This window comes from Lissotriton vulgaris, chromosome 3_1 (assembly GCF_964263255.1).
Source record: "Lissotriton vulgaris chromosome 3_1, aLisVul1.2, whole genome shotgun sequence".
Taxonomy (NCBI): domain Eukaryota; kingdom Metazoa; phylum Chordata; class Amphibia; order Caudata; family Salamandridae; genus Lissotriton; species Lissotriton vulgaris.
The window spans coordinates 544,390,658-544,405,724 of NC_141689.1; the positions used below are offsets into that span (position 1 = coordinate 544,390,658).

General features: G+C 48.8%; 1 protein-coding gene across 1 annotated transcript in view; it reads right to left on the reverse strand.

Annotated features, from left to right (window-relative positions):
- Positions 1–15,067, reverse strand: part of MCCC2 (methylcrotonyl-CoA carboxylase subunit 2) — a 264,869-nt gene that overhangs the window by 150,303 nt on the left and 99,499 nt on the right. The window contains exon 5 of the mRNA XM_086960805.1: positions 13,562–13,689. Coding sequence (XP_086816931.1) covers positions 13,562–13,689 — 128 coding nt within the window. The remainder of the gene's footprint in view (positions 1–13,561; positions 13,690–15,067) is intronic.

A 15,067-nucleotide genomic window follows, 5' to 3' on the forward strand; every position in this document is an offset into this window, starting at 1 on the left:
CTTTGTCAATGACCTGGTATTTCCTAAGCAACGATTCTTTCTGGACTTGAACCAGGCACTGGGAGATCTGATCTGGGATAATGAGGGTCACCAAGTAGCCATAAACAAGCTTCAGTTACCAGTGGGGGGCGGTAGGCTGGGAGGGCCATCTTTTGAGGCCTATTACCTTGCAGCGCAGCTTCATTGGGTGTCCAGGTGGATATCGGGAAACAATCTTTATGAAGGCAGTGCAGGGGATTGTTCCCTCCTCTTGTATTTAATACAACACCTTCTTCCTCCCTCTGTTAAGCTGTACTGTTTGTGGTCCCTCCATGAGTGGATTGCTCAGAGGTGCTTGGTGAGAGTCTTCCAACTCAAAGCGCACACTCACCTACTCCCCAGCCACACTGCTCCAGGGTCTACCTGGAACCTTGGGGCATTTTACTGCTGAACAATTAGCAACCTGGTATAAACATTCCACTGACATGGTAGGGGGTTTGTTTCAGGACCCCATTTACTTTCATTTGACCAGCTCTGCCAGGAATACAAAATTCCCCCAACTCAATTTTGTTTACACGGGCAGTTATTAGGAGCCCTCAAGTCACTGTGGGGTGTGATTAACGCAGAACTGCCCACGCACGCACTGATGCATGCACTACACACCATGGGAGAAGGACGCCATCTATCACTTGGTTTTACAAAGCCATTAAGGAACATGCTGGGTTCCACTGACTCAACGGCACCGAGAATAAGAGTAGAATCGAAATTTGCCTAGCTTACGTAACGGTAAGTTTCAATTCTATTAAGGACACGGAGGCGAGGATTATGCTATATCTTCCTTCGCTTTATTAACATAAAGACTCCACAGCAGCTTAGGAAAAGATATAATAAGAACAAAAATGCTTTAAACATAAAGCATTAACGTAATGTTCAACAAAAAATAAACAACAACTCCCAAGAGTCTCTTGCGTAACAATAGTCCATAGTCCTTTTACTCTGTCCATCATCACTATATAACCGGACTTCTCATCATCTTCCTCCTCTTTCTTCGCGCAGATCACGCTTGAGCCTCATTGGTCCTGCTTAGCACCGTCGTTGCCTGTCAAAAAAGGAAAAGCGTCAGCGAGGTGGCCCAGGAATGCGACAACAAGGCGAGGAGCATTCAGTGATTAACACAGTACTGACAATGTAAAGGAAAACGCTTTACTTACTGCCATACGGGTGGGTAGAGACACCACTGTGGCCCGGGTGGGATAATCCTCGCCTCCGTGTCCTTAATAGAATTGAAACTTACCGTTACGTAAGCTAGGCAAATTTCGATTCTATGTCAGGACCGGAGGCTTCAGATTATGCTAGTTTAAAGCTTACTTACCACCAACTGAGCCAAATCCACCACCGGCTTAAAATAAAACCTCTTGAAGGTGGAATCCGAGGACCAATCCGCCGCGCGCATTAGGTCCTCCAGACGAGCACCCACCGAGAATGCCTTAGAGGCCGTGGCCCCCCTGGCGGAGTGTGCTCCAAAGAGAGAAGTATTGATGCCTGCTTCTTGCATGACCCATCGCACCCACCGAGCAATAGTAGGGGAGGAGACAGCTTTGTGTGGCTTCCGCAGGGCAATCAACAACTGACGCTCGCCCGGAGGGCGCAGATCCAAGGTCAGGTCCTCATATGCTTTGAGGCATTGCACGACACACAACTTAGGAGTGTCAGTAAAGGCTGGATAAGAAATGGAACGCGACGACGTCTTAGTACGCCGGCCCACGGTGAAAGTAACCCCATCCGGGGAAAAAATGCGTGCAGAGACATCCAGCGCGCGCACGTCCGAGACGCGCCTACAAGAAACCAGACATAACAACATGGCTAACTTCGCCGACAGCTCCTTAAGAGACAGATAAGAATTGGCTGGCCACGACAGGAACAAATTCAGAACCAAATTGACGTCCCAAAGGACGGAGTACCTGGGTTCTGGCGGCAGTGCGAGGCGAACAGCCCGCAGAAGCCGACACACAAAAGGATGTTCCCCTACCGGGTGGCCATCGATGTTATCATGGCCCGCAGAAATCGCCGACCGGATAGCATTGATCGTCCTATACGCTAGACCCTTGTCGGCCAAATGCGCCAGGAAATTCAGCACGGGAACAAGGCCTGCGACCACGGGATCCAGATCCCTTCGTAAACACCAACGCATCCACTTAAGCCAAGCAGATCTGTAACGCTTCGTCGTACTGTCGGCCCATGCTTTGGAGAGCAAGTGCTCAGCCGACCCCGAAAGGCCCGGGAGCGCCCAGCGTCTCCTGAGAGCCTCCACGCCACGAGGCGGAGAGTGTTCTGCACGACGAGAGGGTGAGGTTCCTGATCCGGGTTCGTCAGGAGCAGAGGAAACAGGGGGAGTAGGATTGGAAAATCCCAAGAAAGTTCCAGAAGAACCGGAAACCATACTTGAGACCTCCACAGCGGTGTAACCAACACCAGTTCCGCACCCTGGCGGCGTATTTGAGCCGCCGTTCGCATGATCATGGAGAACGGGGGAAACGCGAACGGCTGTTCCCGACTCCAATCCTGCAAGAACGCGTCCGTGGCCTCCGCTAGAGGGTCCGGCCTCCAGCTGTAAAACCGCGGCAGCTGGTGGTCGAGACGGGACGCAAAGAGGTCCACCGAGAAGGGACCCCAAAGGGAGTGTAGCCACCGGAAGACTTCCGGATCCAGTTTCCACTGGCTGGCGTCCCTGAGATGTCGAGAGTGCCAATCCGCTACCTGATTGCACTGGCCTGGCAGATACTCCGCCGTCACCGCAATGTGACGAGACAGGCAATAATCCCAGAAATCCTTCGCTAAATCCGCCAAGGCGCGGGAACGAGGACCTCCTAGGTGGTTCACATACCGAACCGCCGAAATATTGTCCATCCGTAACAGGACACAAGCCTTGACCGAGTCTTTGGTCCAACAGCGAACTGCGAAGGAGCCCGCAAGGAGCTCCAAACAATTGATATGCAATTGTTCTTCTGACGACCAGGCGCCGCCGGTGGAAAAATCCCCGCACCGGGCGCCCCAGCCCGACCTGCTGGCGTCGGACTCTATGATCAGGTCCGGAGCCGAACCGAAGATCGCTCGCCCATTCCATGCCTCCATGTGAGACAGCCACCATGACATTTCCTCCTTCACTTCGTCCGTGAGGGGAACCCACTGGTCGTAACACATCCCACGGCGCAGATGCTGCGCCTTCAAGCGTTGCAGAGCCCTGTAGTGCAGCGGGCCCGGGAAAATCGCCTGGATGGAGGACGAGAGAAGGCCCACCACCTTGGTGATATGACGCAGTGACGTACGCTCTCTTGCGATCGTCTGCCGAAGCAGGTGTCGAATCTTCGCGACCTTCCGACCCGGCAGGCTCAAGACCGCCTGTACCGAGTCCACCACGAAACCCAAAAAGGTGATCTGCTGAGTGGGAACCAAAACCGACTTGGAGCCGTTGATGACGAACCCTAGTCTCTGAAGCAGGCCGACAGCTTGACGCAGCTGGCCCGCCAACACCTCCGGGCACTGCCCCATGAGGAGGATGTCGTCTAAGTATACAAGCATCCGGACCCCCTGACTTCTGAGAAACTCCACCACCGGGTGGAGGACCTTCGTGAAGCACCACGGGGCCGAAGAAAGACCGAACGGCAGGGCGGTGAATTCGAACACCTTGTCGTCCCACAGGAATTGTAGGAAACGGCGATGAGGGGGGTGGATGGGAACGACCAAGTAGGCATCCTTGAGATCCAGTCGTACCATCCAATCCCGAGGGAGGAGCACGTCTCGAAGGAGGTGGATCCCCTCCATCTTGAAGTGACGGTAGACCAACCACCCATTGAACTCTTTGAGATTGATCACCGGCCTCTTGCCCCCATCCGTCTTGTCCACCAGGAAGACGTTGCTGAGGAACCCATGTGGGTGGCGCGTTGATAGACGGATGGCTCCCTTGCGCAGCAAGTCTGAGACCTCCTCGTCTATCAATCGCGCGTCGGATTCTGAAAAAACCATCGGGCGCGGGGGCCTCGCCTGAGTTGGCTGGTCGTAAAACTCGATATGGAAACCTCTTACAGTTTGCAAAACTCAAGCGTCGGCAGTGAGCAATTCCCACTCCCCGTAAAAGCTTGCCAGCCGCCCCCCAATCGGAACTTGATCCAAGCAAAGTACACTTACCGGGGGCATTTCCTTGTCCGGAGTTCTTCTTGAACCCTCTGCCACCATAGCGCTGTCCCCTCGTGGGGTAGAAGTTGGTGTAGTTGGCGGAGGTCTGGTACTGACCTCTTCCGGAGCCTTGTCCTCGGTTGTTGGTCTGCTGACCACGGCCGATCGCGCGGCCCCTGCCGCGACCGGCCCCTCCAGAAAAACGCTGGTGGAAGACCTTCTTGATGCTGGACTGAGCCTTGTCCAGCGACGTGAACGTATTCACGAACTTTCCCAGCTCGCGGATGAAAGGCTCACCGAAGAGGCCACCCTGAGCCACGGCACCTGCCTCCGACGAGGCCAGGTCCCCCAGCTTCGGATCCAGCTTGATAAGGAGCGAACGCCGCCTCTCCGTGGACAGGGCACAGTTGGCGTTGCCCAAAAATACGATCACCCTCTGGGCCCAGTTGGAGAGCACCTCCGGGGAAAATGGCAGTGCCATTCACTCGAGCCTCCTCCGCCATATCGAGGATCTTCGTGGCGGGCCCGACCGCATCCAACAACTTGTCCTGGCAAGCCCGCCAGGACCGGTCGATCCCCTTCCTGGGGTCCTTCATGAATTTCGCCAGGAAGGTGGCCATCTTGGGGTCCAACTCTGGTGTCATGGCCACTTTCCCTTCCAGGGTAGGCCGAGGGCATTCCCCATCAGGCAACCCCTCGCCTCCTTTTCTAGGGGCTTGCGCAGCCTGCCCGCGACAAACTTTGCCACCGTCTCCCCCGGGGCCCAGGCCGCGGATCGGGTGTGGACGATCTCGTCCGGGTCCAGCATGCCCGACTCGTCTCGGGGCATCTCCTTCGCTGAAGGTGTCGGAAGCCAAGAACGGGTCGACTCCCCGTCGTCATCCGAGTCCGGAGAGTCGTAGATCGGGGAGGCGGGCGCCGTAGACACGTCGCCCGAAGTGCCAGGATCCACCAAGGGTGCAGGGGGCACCGCCGTCGCCTTGGCCAGGAAGGCGTCACGAAGCCGCTCGAAAGCGCCCCTGTCCACGCCTTGGGCCTCTGATGAAGGTCCCTCCCCACGAGGTCTCTTCGGAGCGGGTGGCAACCCGCCGGACGTCCCCGGGAGTTCGGGGGACGGAGGCACCTGCGCCGCTGCCAGCTTCGTGCACTCCTCCACGATGCGGGCGGAAGGCGGTCCTCCATGGGCCCTACCACCTCCGTCACGCAACGATAGATGGAGTTGTCTACCGCCTGATAGAACTCATCATCCTGCAGATAGGGGCAGGCTTCCTCATCGTATTCCCCTTCCATCTCGGAACCAAGGGCAAATGCGGGGCACCCAAGAGGGCGGCAACCGAGAAAGTTCTCGAATGTGGGCAGGCCAAGCGGCTGCGATCACGTTTTGGGCCAGCTGACGTGGCAGGTGGGCTGCACCAACCCCCAAGCGCGCAGACCCTCCTCGCCGGGACCGGGTCTACGTACCCCTCAAGCGCGCTAGGCCACACACGGGTAAAGAGGTGCACAGATCTCGCCCGAAGGCGATTCACGCGGTCAGAACCGCCATACAGACCCCAGAGGGCGTCAAAAAGTGGGCAAAAGTACTGACCCGGATCACCAGGTGTCAGAGGGGTACGCGAGGATCGGCCCCCGCGCAAGCAGACCCTACGGCGTGGCTCCTCGCACTGCGGAGGCGCGCCGGAGGGTCGGCGAGACGACAGGCCGCCCCCTTGCGGTCTATGTACACACCGCACACAAGTGGGAATAAAGTCGCGTAGGAACGAAGAACGTTCCCGCAACTGGGGACTCAGTAAGGAAATAAACCATGCAAGGAGTCCCCCCAAAGATCGTACACAAGACAATCAATCACAATGAAAAGGTAACAAATAGAAAAGCACTTATCTGGCTGCGGGAGCAGCGAAGAAAGAGGAGGAAGATGATGAGAAGTCCGGTTATATAGTGATGATGGACAGAGTAAAAGGACTATGGACTATTGTTACGCAAGAGACTCTTGGGAGTTGTTGTTTATTTTTTGTTGAACATTACGTTAATGCTTTATGTTTAAAGCATTTTTGTTCTTATTATATCTTTTCCTAAGCTGCTGTGGAGTCTTTATGTTAATAAAGCGAAGGAAGATATAGCATAATCTGAAGCCTCCAGTCCTGACATAGAATCAGGAGCACCACCTACATGACACTGAATGGTCATGGGCACTAAAATTTCTCCACGTTATCGCCAGAAATATGCAAATCAAGAACATTCAATATACTCCATAGGGCTTGCCTCACACCTTCCAGGATAAACTGTATGTTCCCAACGGCCAACCTTACCTGCCCCAGATACCAAGCCTAATCAGCCTGACTTTCAGCACATGCCTTGGTCATGCCCAGTATAACCAGCGTTAGGCATTCTATACATGCTCTATTAGCCACTGTTACGGAGCTCACAACACTCAACTCATTGGAGGCCACAGCACTGGCCATATTTCTCACGAGGAAAAACCACAAGTTGTGGGCATGGTAGGCTAATTATTCCTTCTTTTGGCTAAGCGCTTACTGCCATGCTAAGGCATGCACAATAGACCCTAATCTCCCCCAAATGTCACCAGCTCTACGCCATTGGGGTGACACAAAGAGTTCTGTATTACATTGGGAAGAAGTCTGAAGAATCTTGAGATGCCCCATAGCAGCAGCCTGGAACATCATGCAATTCAAACTCACGACCTCGCACTCCAGACCCGGGGCCAGCCAATGCATCCTAAAGGCCCTCAACTGTGTTCCAGTTAGCCAGCAGGCATCCTTCCCATCCTCACATGCACAGTGATCACCCACTACAAAACCTTGATGGCCTCGCCCTGCCCAAACTCCACTGAGGGTGAATTAAGATACATGGCGGAATCCGATCTCACACTATTCGCTATTAGATACTCCGAATGTTCCGGAGCCCACCCGGCCCATGCATCCCCCACGTCCTTTCTGCCAGCTATCCAGCCGCGGTTGCTGCAGGTAAGAGCAGTGTGGCCAGGTGAGGGGGGATTTTGAGAGACAACCACGAGGGAATTAAATTATTATATTTCGTTTCCCCTCATGGTAGTCTCTCGAAATCGCCCTTCGCCTGGCCCACCGCTCTTACCAGCATTACACTTTGTTTCCCTCCTCCACAATGGAGTTTCCTATCTTTACCAACCTCCTCTTGTTCTATGATGTCAGCCCCAAATAGTCAGTAGTATTCAATCATATTTAGATCACCGAACCTTGCTGATGCAGTACCATAACCAAAGTGTAAACCTGGCTCAGCCAAATATTTAAGACTCAAAGCTCTGAGAGAGTAGAGGCTCTCTTTCCACACTGGAGACAAAGCACAAGCGATAATGAGAGAATGCACCTGTATTTATAAAGCTCTTTACCTTTTGATGTCAATTAACATTATACATTAATTATCTTTTAATAACACTCTAATGAATCGATCTCTCCTAATATATACAGTGGAATAATGATTACATACGGTCAGGCTTGTCGAAATGCATTAGTGTGTTACAAAGCATTAAACAACCTAAAAACCCAATAAAAAGTATTTGAAATGAATTAAATGACGTATTGCCTTTCCAAGTCTTAGACCTGGAGGTGGACTCTAACACTGTTACGTAATGTATTTGAGAAATGGTGCGAAGAGCTTTCTGTGTTGTTTGTCGATAAAATTGCTAAAATTCAAGATGACTTACTGGCTGTCTGTAACAGCTTTCCCTCCCCCCCTGTATTTCCTCCCTCTATGATGCCGGAACCCACAGAGCAGTTTGCTAACTTTGCTCTGCCCTCTAAATCTGACATCGTTGATGTCCTCACAGCCTTAAAATCGGGATCTCCCTCTGACCCCTGCCCTGCTAGAGTCCTCGGGGGTCTAGCGGAAACAGTTGGAAATGAGGTCACTCAGATCATTAACCTTTCTTTTCTCACTGCTACCGTCACGGTTTGTTGGAAACAAGCAAAATTGCTTCCACTTCTGAAAAAAACTGGGCTGGACTCGGCCGTCCCCTCCAACTATCGGCCTATTTCATTATTGCCAGCTCTAGCCAAGGTCTGCGAGAAGATTGCTTTTAAACAACTGGACAAGTTTGTCGAAACCTCTCAGGCATTACACCCAGCACAGTCAGGATTCAGGGCTGCCTACAGCACTGAAACAGCCCTAGTGGAAATATCCGAGGCTATCCGGGAGTGTCTGGACGGAGGTGGCAGAGCGGCTCTGATTTTATTAGACCTCTCTGCCGCCTTCAACACGGTACCCCACTCCCTCCTACTTACCAGATTAGCCACTATTGGCATAACTGGTCCTGCACTCGATTGGCTGACATCCTTCTTAGATAACGGGACTCAACAAGTCTGGATGCCTCCCTTTGCTTCTTCCCCAAAGAAACTTGCCACTGGAGTTCCACAGGGTTCCACTTTAAGCCCCTTGCTTTTTAATGTTTATCTTACCCCATTAATTTACCTAGCAGAACAGCTAGGGGCAAAAATTATGGCCTACGCCAACGATACCCAACTTCTGTTTACCTGGCCTAAGAACAATTTGGATGCGTCGGCGGCCCAACTCTGCCTATCATCAGTTTTCCGATGGCTAGCACTTGCCCAGTTAAAATGCAACGAAGGCAAGTCCGAGGTTCTGCTATATGGCTCCTTCCCTGACAATTTTAGCGACCTTCTCTGGCCTACTGATCTGCCCTGTCCTAAATCCATTGGCGGCCCAGCAAAAAATCTAGGAGTTTGGTTCGGAAATGACCTCAAATTTGAGGACCACATAAAAAAAACTCACGGGGGTCTGCTTCTCCACTTTGAAAACCCTACGTAGGTTTTTTCCCCTTCTCCCTAGAGAGGATAAAGAGACTGTCACTCGTGCTCTAATACTCTCCCGGTTAGACTACGCGAATGGCCTGTTCTGTGGACTACCGGCCTATTTGATTCACCGTCTTCAGGTCATACAAAATGCCGCCGTGAGACTCTTGTTTAATATACCCAAGAGTTCTAGTGTTCGCCTCCTACTCCGTAGCCTCCATTGGCTCCCAGTTGCCCATAGGATCATGTTTAAAATTCTTCTCCTCTCCTACCGCGCTGTCCACCAATTGGCCCAGCCTACCTGAGGAAAAGGTTTACCCCCTATGTCCCTAACCGATTCCTCCGGTCTGCCAATCTATGCCAAATGTCCGTGCCTAAATTTAAGTACTGTAGACTAGGCGGCCAATCCATCGCGGTTAGAGCTGCGAAAGCCTGGAATGCCCTCCCTCTCCACATCAAGACAGCTTCTACTATCACGGCTTTTAAGAAAGGACTAAAAACCTATTTGTTTAACATCACTCTGTAATCCACCTCCCGTCTGCCTTTCCAAGAACCCTTTTGCTTCGCTTGTACCTTTTCGCGCCAGGATACTATTCTTTAGTAATAGAGCGCGCTATAAAAGCCTTCATAATATAATATAATAATATTTATGTAGCACTTACGATGCATTGAAAGATTTTTCGGTGGGTAGCACGCTACTCCGGGAAGCCCAATTATTAACCTAGGAATCATGTGGATTGATAATTAATACTAGATTTATAGCTAATATTAAAAATCTTTAGTGGGTTAGTGTTATCAAGGTAAGTGGCACTATGTGATGCTTAAAACCTAAAATAATTTCTTCTTGTAATTAGTTAATTTTAGGTTGGATTAAAAATTATAATCCAAGGTAAGATTATATACATTTAAGAGTTCATGAATGCAGTCATTTGTGTGTTACATTAGGGAATGAGACAGTCATTGACTAAAGAAAAATTCATGGTAGAGCTGTTGCTTCTTAGAGACAAATAGAAAACGCGAATAGAGATGCATTGAAGTTGACAGGCTCACGTAAAAGGAAGGGAATTTGGCATAAACAAGCATCACTGGGCCAGTGATGTAACGAAAAATTACGCCACCCTACCCGCAGAATGAGACGAGCACCCCCTCCTAGTCTTCCCATATCTCACAGCTATTCATTGGGCTTGGGCTGAATGGCCCCTACTTCCAGAGGTTGAGGGTCCACTGAAGGGTTGGGGCCGCCTCTGCACCACAGGGGTGGCAGAGGCTTGCGTCATGAATCCTCCACTGGACTAATGAAGAGGTAACCAATAGCGCAGATCTTTTTGGATTTTACATTATATGCAGTCATGTTTTAAATAGTCTGCATGTTAAGAGTGTTTATCTTACAGCCATTTGACTTCGACACAATATTTAATCTTTTGTAATTTTTGTAAAAGTCACTTTTGGCATGCAGTAAAACAGATATTGTAACCGGATAAATAGATTTGTTTTATACAAAATTCAAAACAAATAAAAATAAAGCATAGAGATGCAGAGAGAAAGAGAAATACAAGGAAAAGCAAGAAATGATTTGCAATGCTAAAAAAACAAATATTTGCAATGCAACAGGTCTCGCATTAGGAAAGTTTGAGCTATTGTTATTGTAAATGACAATTTTTGTATTTATGTGTTGGTTTTGAAAATAGCGAAATTAATAGCTTTGTCATTTACAATGCCAATAGTTATAACTTTCGCAAATGTGATACCTATAGCATTTGTAATGCAATATGTGTTGTATTTACGTGACTTAGATGTATTGATATTACAAATAACAATGGCTTTTAATTTTTTTTAATAATGAATACTTAAATAAAAGATATTGTAATTTATAACTGCAATAGCTTAAATTTTTGTAAATAACTTTTGTGAAGATTATGTTCAGTGTATTTTATTCTGACGAAAATCCAAGAACAGAAGTGAAATATTAACATCTTTATGTGACATTTGTAATAAAGCTTGAAACATTGAGAGAACATATTTGAACCAGTTGTTGTTGAATGGTTGCACATATTGATGAGGTGGTGGCGCTGAGTGATGTTGTAGTGGCAACGAGTGATGCGGTGGCGTTCAGTGATGCTGTGGTAGAGCATAGTGATGTTGATGTGCCCCCGAGTGATGCTGTGGTGATACGAGAGATAGATAGAGTGAGTGCGATGGATAGATAGAGTGAGTGCGATGGATAGATAGAGTGATTGCGATAGATAGAGGGAGGGCGAGAGATAGAGGGAGGGCGAGAGATAGAGGGAGATAGAGGGAGGGCGACAGATAGATAGATAGATAGATAGATAGATAGATAGATAGATAGATAGATAGATAGATAGATAGATAGATAGATAGATCGATAGATCGATAGATAGAGTGAGGGCGATCAAAAGATAGATGGAGTGATGGCAATAGAGTGAGTGCGATAGACAGATTGAGTGAGGGCAACAAATAGACAGAGTGAGGGCGATAGATAGAATGAGACGAAGGGATAAAGAAGAAAATGCAATGACACGGTGAATGAAGGAGAGAGGGGAGCATGTAAACTGGTCAAAAGGGACGTTAGTAAGAGAGACAGAACAACAGAAGTGAGTGGAAGGCAGAATGTTGAGAGGAGGAGAGAAAATAGAGAAATATTTATTTATTATTTATTTATTTTTGCAATTTATTGAGCGCACAAATACCCTTAGGTGCATCGGCGCTCTAGGAGGTGTTAGTGGGAGAATAAGGGAGGGGGCAGCAAGGCAGAAAGAAGGAAAGAGGAATAAAAATGGAGTACGAGGAGGCTGGAGAGAAATTGTAAAAGGGAATGAAAAGACAAAAAAATGACAAGCTGCAAGCTTCCAAACATTAGAAAGAACACATAGCAACCAGTCACATTTTGTTTAACAGTGTAGTTGCGCTGGACAATTTTTTAACTGCGTGTACTTGAAGGTTTGCGTTTATAAATTGGCTTGACCTAAAAAGAGGAGGAGGATGTAAAAACGCAGAGAGCGAGAAAGAAGTGGAGGTAAATGAGGAATAGGAGGAGAAGGGGAAGCAAAGAGACATGATGAAGATATGTAGAAAGATGGAGCAATACCAGTGATAGTTGAAAAAGCAGGGCAGTGAGATGAAGGGGAGAAGGGAGATTAGTGCAGAGATTATTGTTAAACTGTGACATGGAGGCAATAGCAGTTAATAAAAAGAGAGCGCATTACAGGCCACAAACCGCTTTAAATTACTCTGCGCATTGCTAGGCGCGAGCAGGCAGGAGAGGTGTGTAGGGAACGAGAAGGGGTGGCGGGGGTGTGAGGGAGAGGGCAGATGAAGGAGCGGGGAAGAGAGGAAGGGAAATGTATTGGTACGAAGGAGGGGGAGAATGGGGGAGGGGAAGAGAAGTTCGAGAAGAGAGGAAGTGGGGAGAAAGGGTCCGAAAATGAAGGTGCACAAAAGGCTGCGACTGTGTAACCCCACCCCCCTCGCCGTCCTCCCCACCAGCACTGAATCAAAGGCATTAGGGTAAATAACAGAGGCGGCGGGCCAGCGCTAAACTGCCAGGCTGTGCGCTCCCTGGGGCAATTAGCAGATCGAGAAACAAACATGAGTTACCTGGTCCAATCATTTGCCTACGTGTTGTGTCATGCCCAAAAGACCGCTAAACCAACATGTCATCACAGTGATAATACTGGGTTCGAAAAATTCCCATCAGCCCACCATTATTGGCGGAGTGTCGTCATGTGGGATGCAGACCATAAACCTTGATCTCTCCCAATGCACCTGATGATGATGCGGAGATAGGTTTCGGAAGGTACTATTCTGAGCCACAGTATTTCAAAGGTAGGACCGATGGAGTGCAGTGCTCGTGAAAAAGAAAACAAGTGTGAGTAAAATTGGCTCCTGTGACAAAAAATATGTTTATTAAGTATTGTCCAGGGTCAAGAGTAAAAACAGCGCCTTATAGTCTTAAAGAATAACTATATCGTGGCGTGGTGCATGGAGGTCGACATGTTTCAGCTTGTGAGGACCACTAGTCCAAGCATTCTTCAGGACCGATAGATGTTACGCATCTGCACTATGTGAGAAATTAAGTAAATAACATATTGGATTAATCCTACCAGAACTTTGAGCCCAAAATATTCTCTGGTGTTTATCCAACTGATCGTGATTTTCCCAGCATTCTGTGGGAGAACACCTCACCTCACCCGGCACCCACTCGGGAAGAAGGAGGCCCCGCTCTGTCCGTCGTCCTGCCAAGACCTAGAACAACCTTCCATTCCAGCTCCGTACAGCCCCTCACTGGCAGACTTCAGAAAGAGACTCAAGACCTGGCTCTTTGATAGCGACACAGTGCCCACTTACCCGTAGGGGTGACAGTGCTGCGCTCTACAAATGCGGACTGATTAATAGTTATAACATAGTTACTTGTTCCTGGTAGGATAGAGCCAGTCTTGAGCTTACGTTTTACCAAGTTATTTTGTTTGCCTTTGTCTCGAAGCAGGTTAAATGCCATTTACAAGAAATAATTAACTTTTCAACTCTTAAAAATTGTAAGCAGTTGATTTGGCTCACGTGTAGAACAATGTTGAACTCTTGCAACTCACCAAGGTATATACATGGAAGGTGATTCTGCATTGCAATTTCTTGTGCGCGGAGATGCTTTTTGACTGTAATTGGGTAGTAGGCGCCACCTTTGACAGTTGCATCATTTGCAACAATTAGGCATTCAACCCTGAAAAATAGATTTTAGTAATTATTGATGGGTTGGGAACAGAACCACAACACCGAATGGTCAAAGTTGTCTATCTTAATCCAGACGATGACAAATTATTCAAGACGAACAAAAGACAAAGAAAGAAACATAAGACAGAAGAAGGAGAAGAGGGAAACAGACATCCATAGCGGGGAAGGAAACAGACATCTGAGGGAGTAGAGGAAAGGATGAAGGAGAAGTGAGAGGGAACGAAGAAAGGAACAGGATTGGGAGGAAAATATGAAATGGAGCTAGGGCAGAGGGAGAGAGAGAGAGGAAAGCTAAAAAAATAGCTAAATAAAAACCAAAGAACATTTTCACCTATTCAAATGGATCTTACAATGTTAGTATATTTCATTGCATCACACGGAATGATTTTATCATCACCAACACACTTTCTTCAAACTTCAACTTAAAAAACAATAATACGAACGGGATTTTCTATTTGACGTGTTGACTCGCATAGGGTTCGGACCTAAGCTGATTGGGTGGATTAGGCCATTATACACGCAACCCACAGCCCAAGTCACCGTGAACAATCATCGATCTACCACTTTTCCCCTCCGACGTGGCACGAGGCAGGGATGCCCATTGTCCCCGCTTCTTTTTGCCTTGGTGTTGGAGCCCTTGGCTATTTGGATCAGGGGTGATCCAGAAATAAGGGGACTCAAACGGGCGGATGACGATGAAGATCGTATCTCGCTTTACGCGGATGATATTCTCCGCTATTTGGCCTCTCCGGCCCGCTCGTTGCGGAGGGTACTTCATATTTTCCACATATTTGGTGCACACTCGGGATACCGGAATAATTGGTCAAAGTCCCAGAAGTATGTCCTGTGGCACGAGCCCCCATTCAACCCACAAGGCTATGCGATTCCGGTTGCAACCCAAGGCTTTGGATACCTGGGCGTCTTTGTTATTTCTGACGCTCACATTTTCTTCGAGACAAACTTGCTGGGGCACCTCCATCGTCTAAAACCTGATGCCCAACACTCTCTTGGGGCAAGCGTCCCTGTTTAAAATGCTCACGCTTCCTCTATGCACTACAAAATGCTCCTAATCCTATCCCAGACTCATATTTTTCCCAAATCGACAGTGTGGTGCGGGGATTACTGTGGAGGACCGTCCGCCATGCATTGTTAAGAAAAAACTGACCATGGGCTGGTACGACGGGGGCATAGGGTTGCCAGTCATACAACTATTACCAAGCTTCTCAACTGACTCCGATTAATAGATGGGTGTTCGGTCCATATGATGATACTAATTTTCGCACTGATCACTGGCTCATGGGGCGGGGGTTATAACAGGGCGTTATACACCAATCCTCGTAAGCCTAACTTAACTAACACAACCGTCT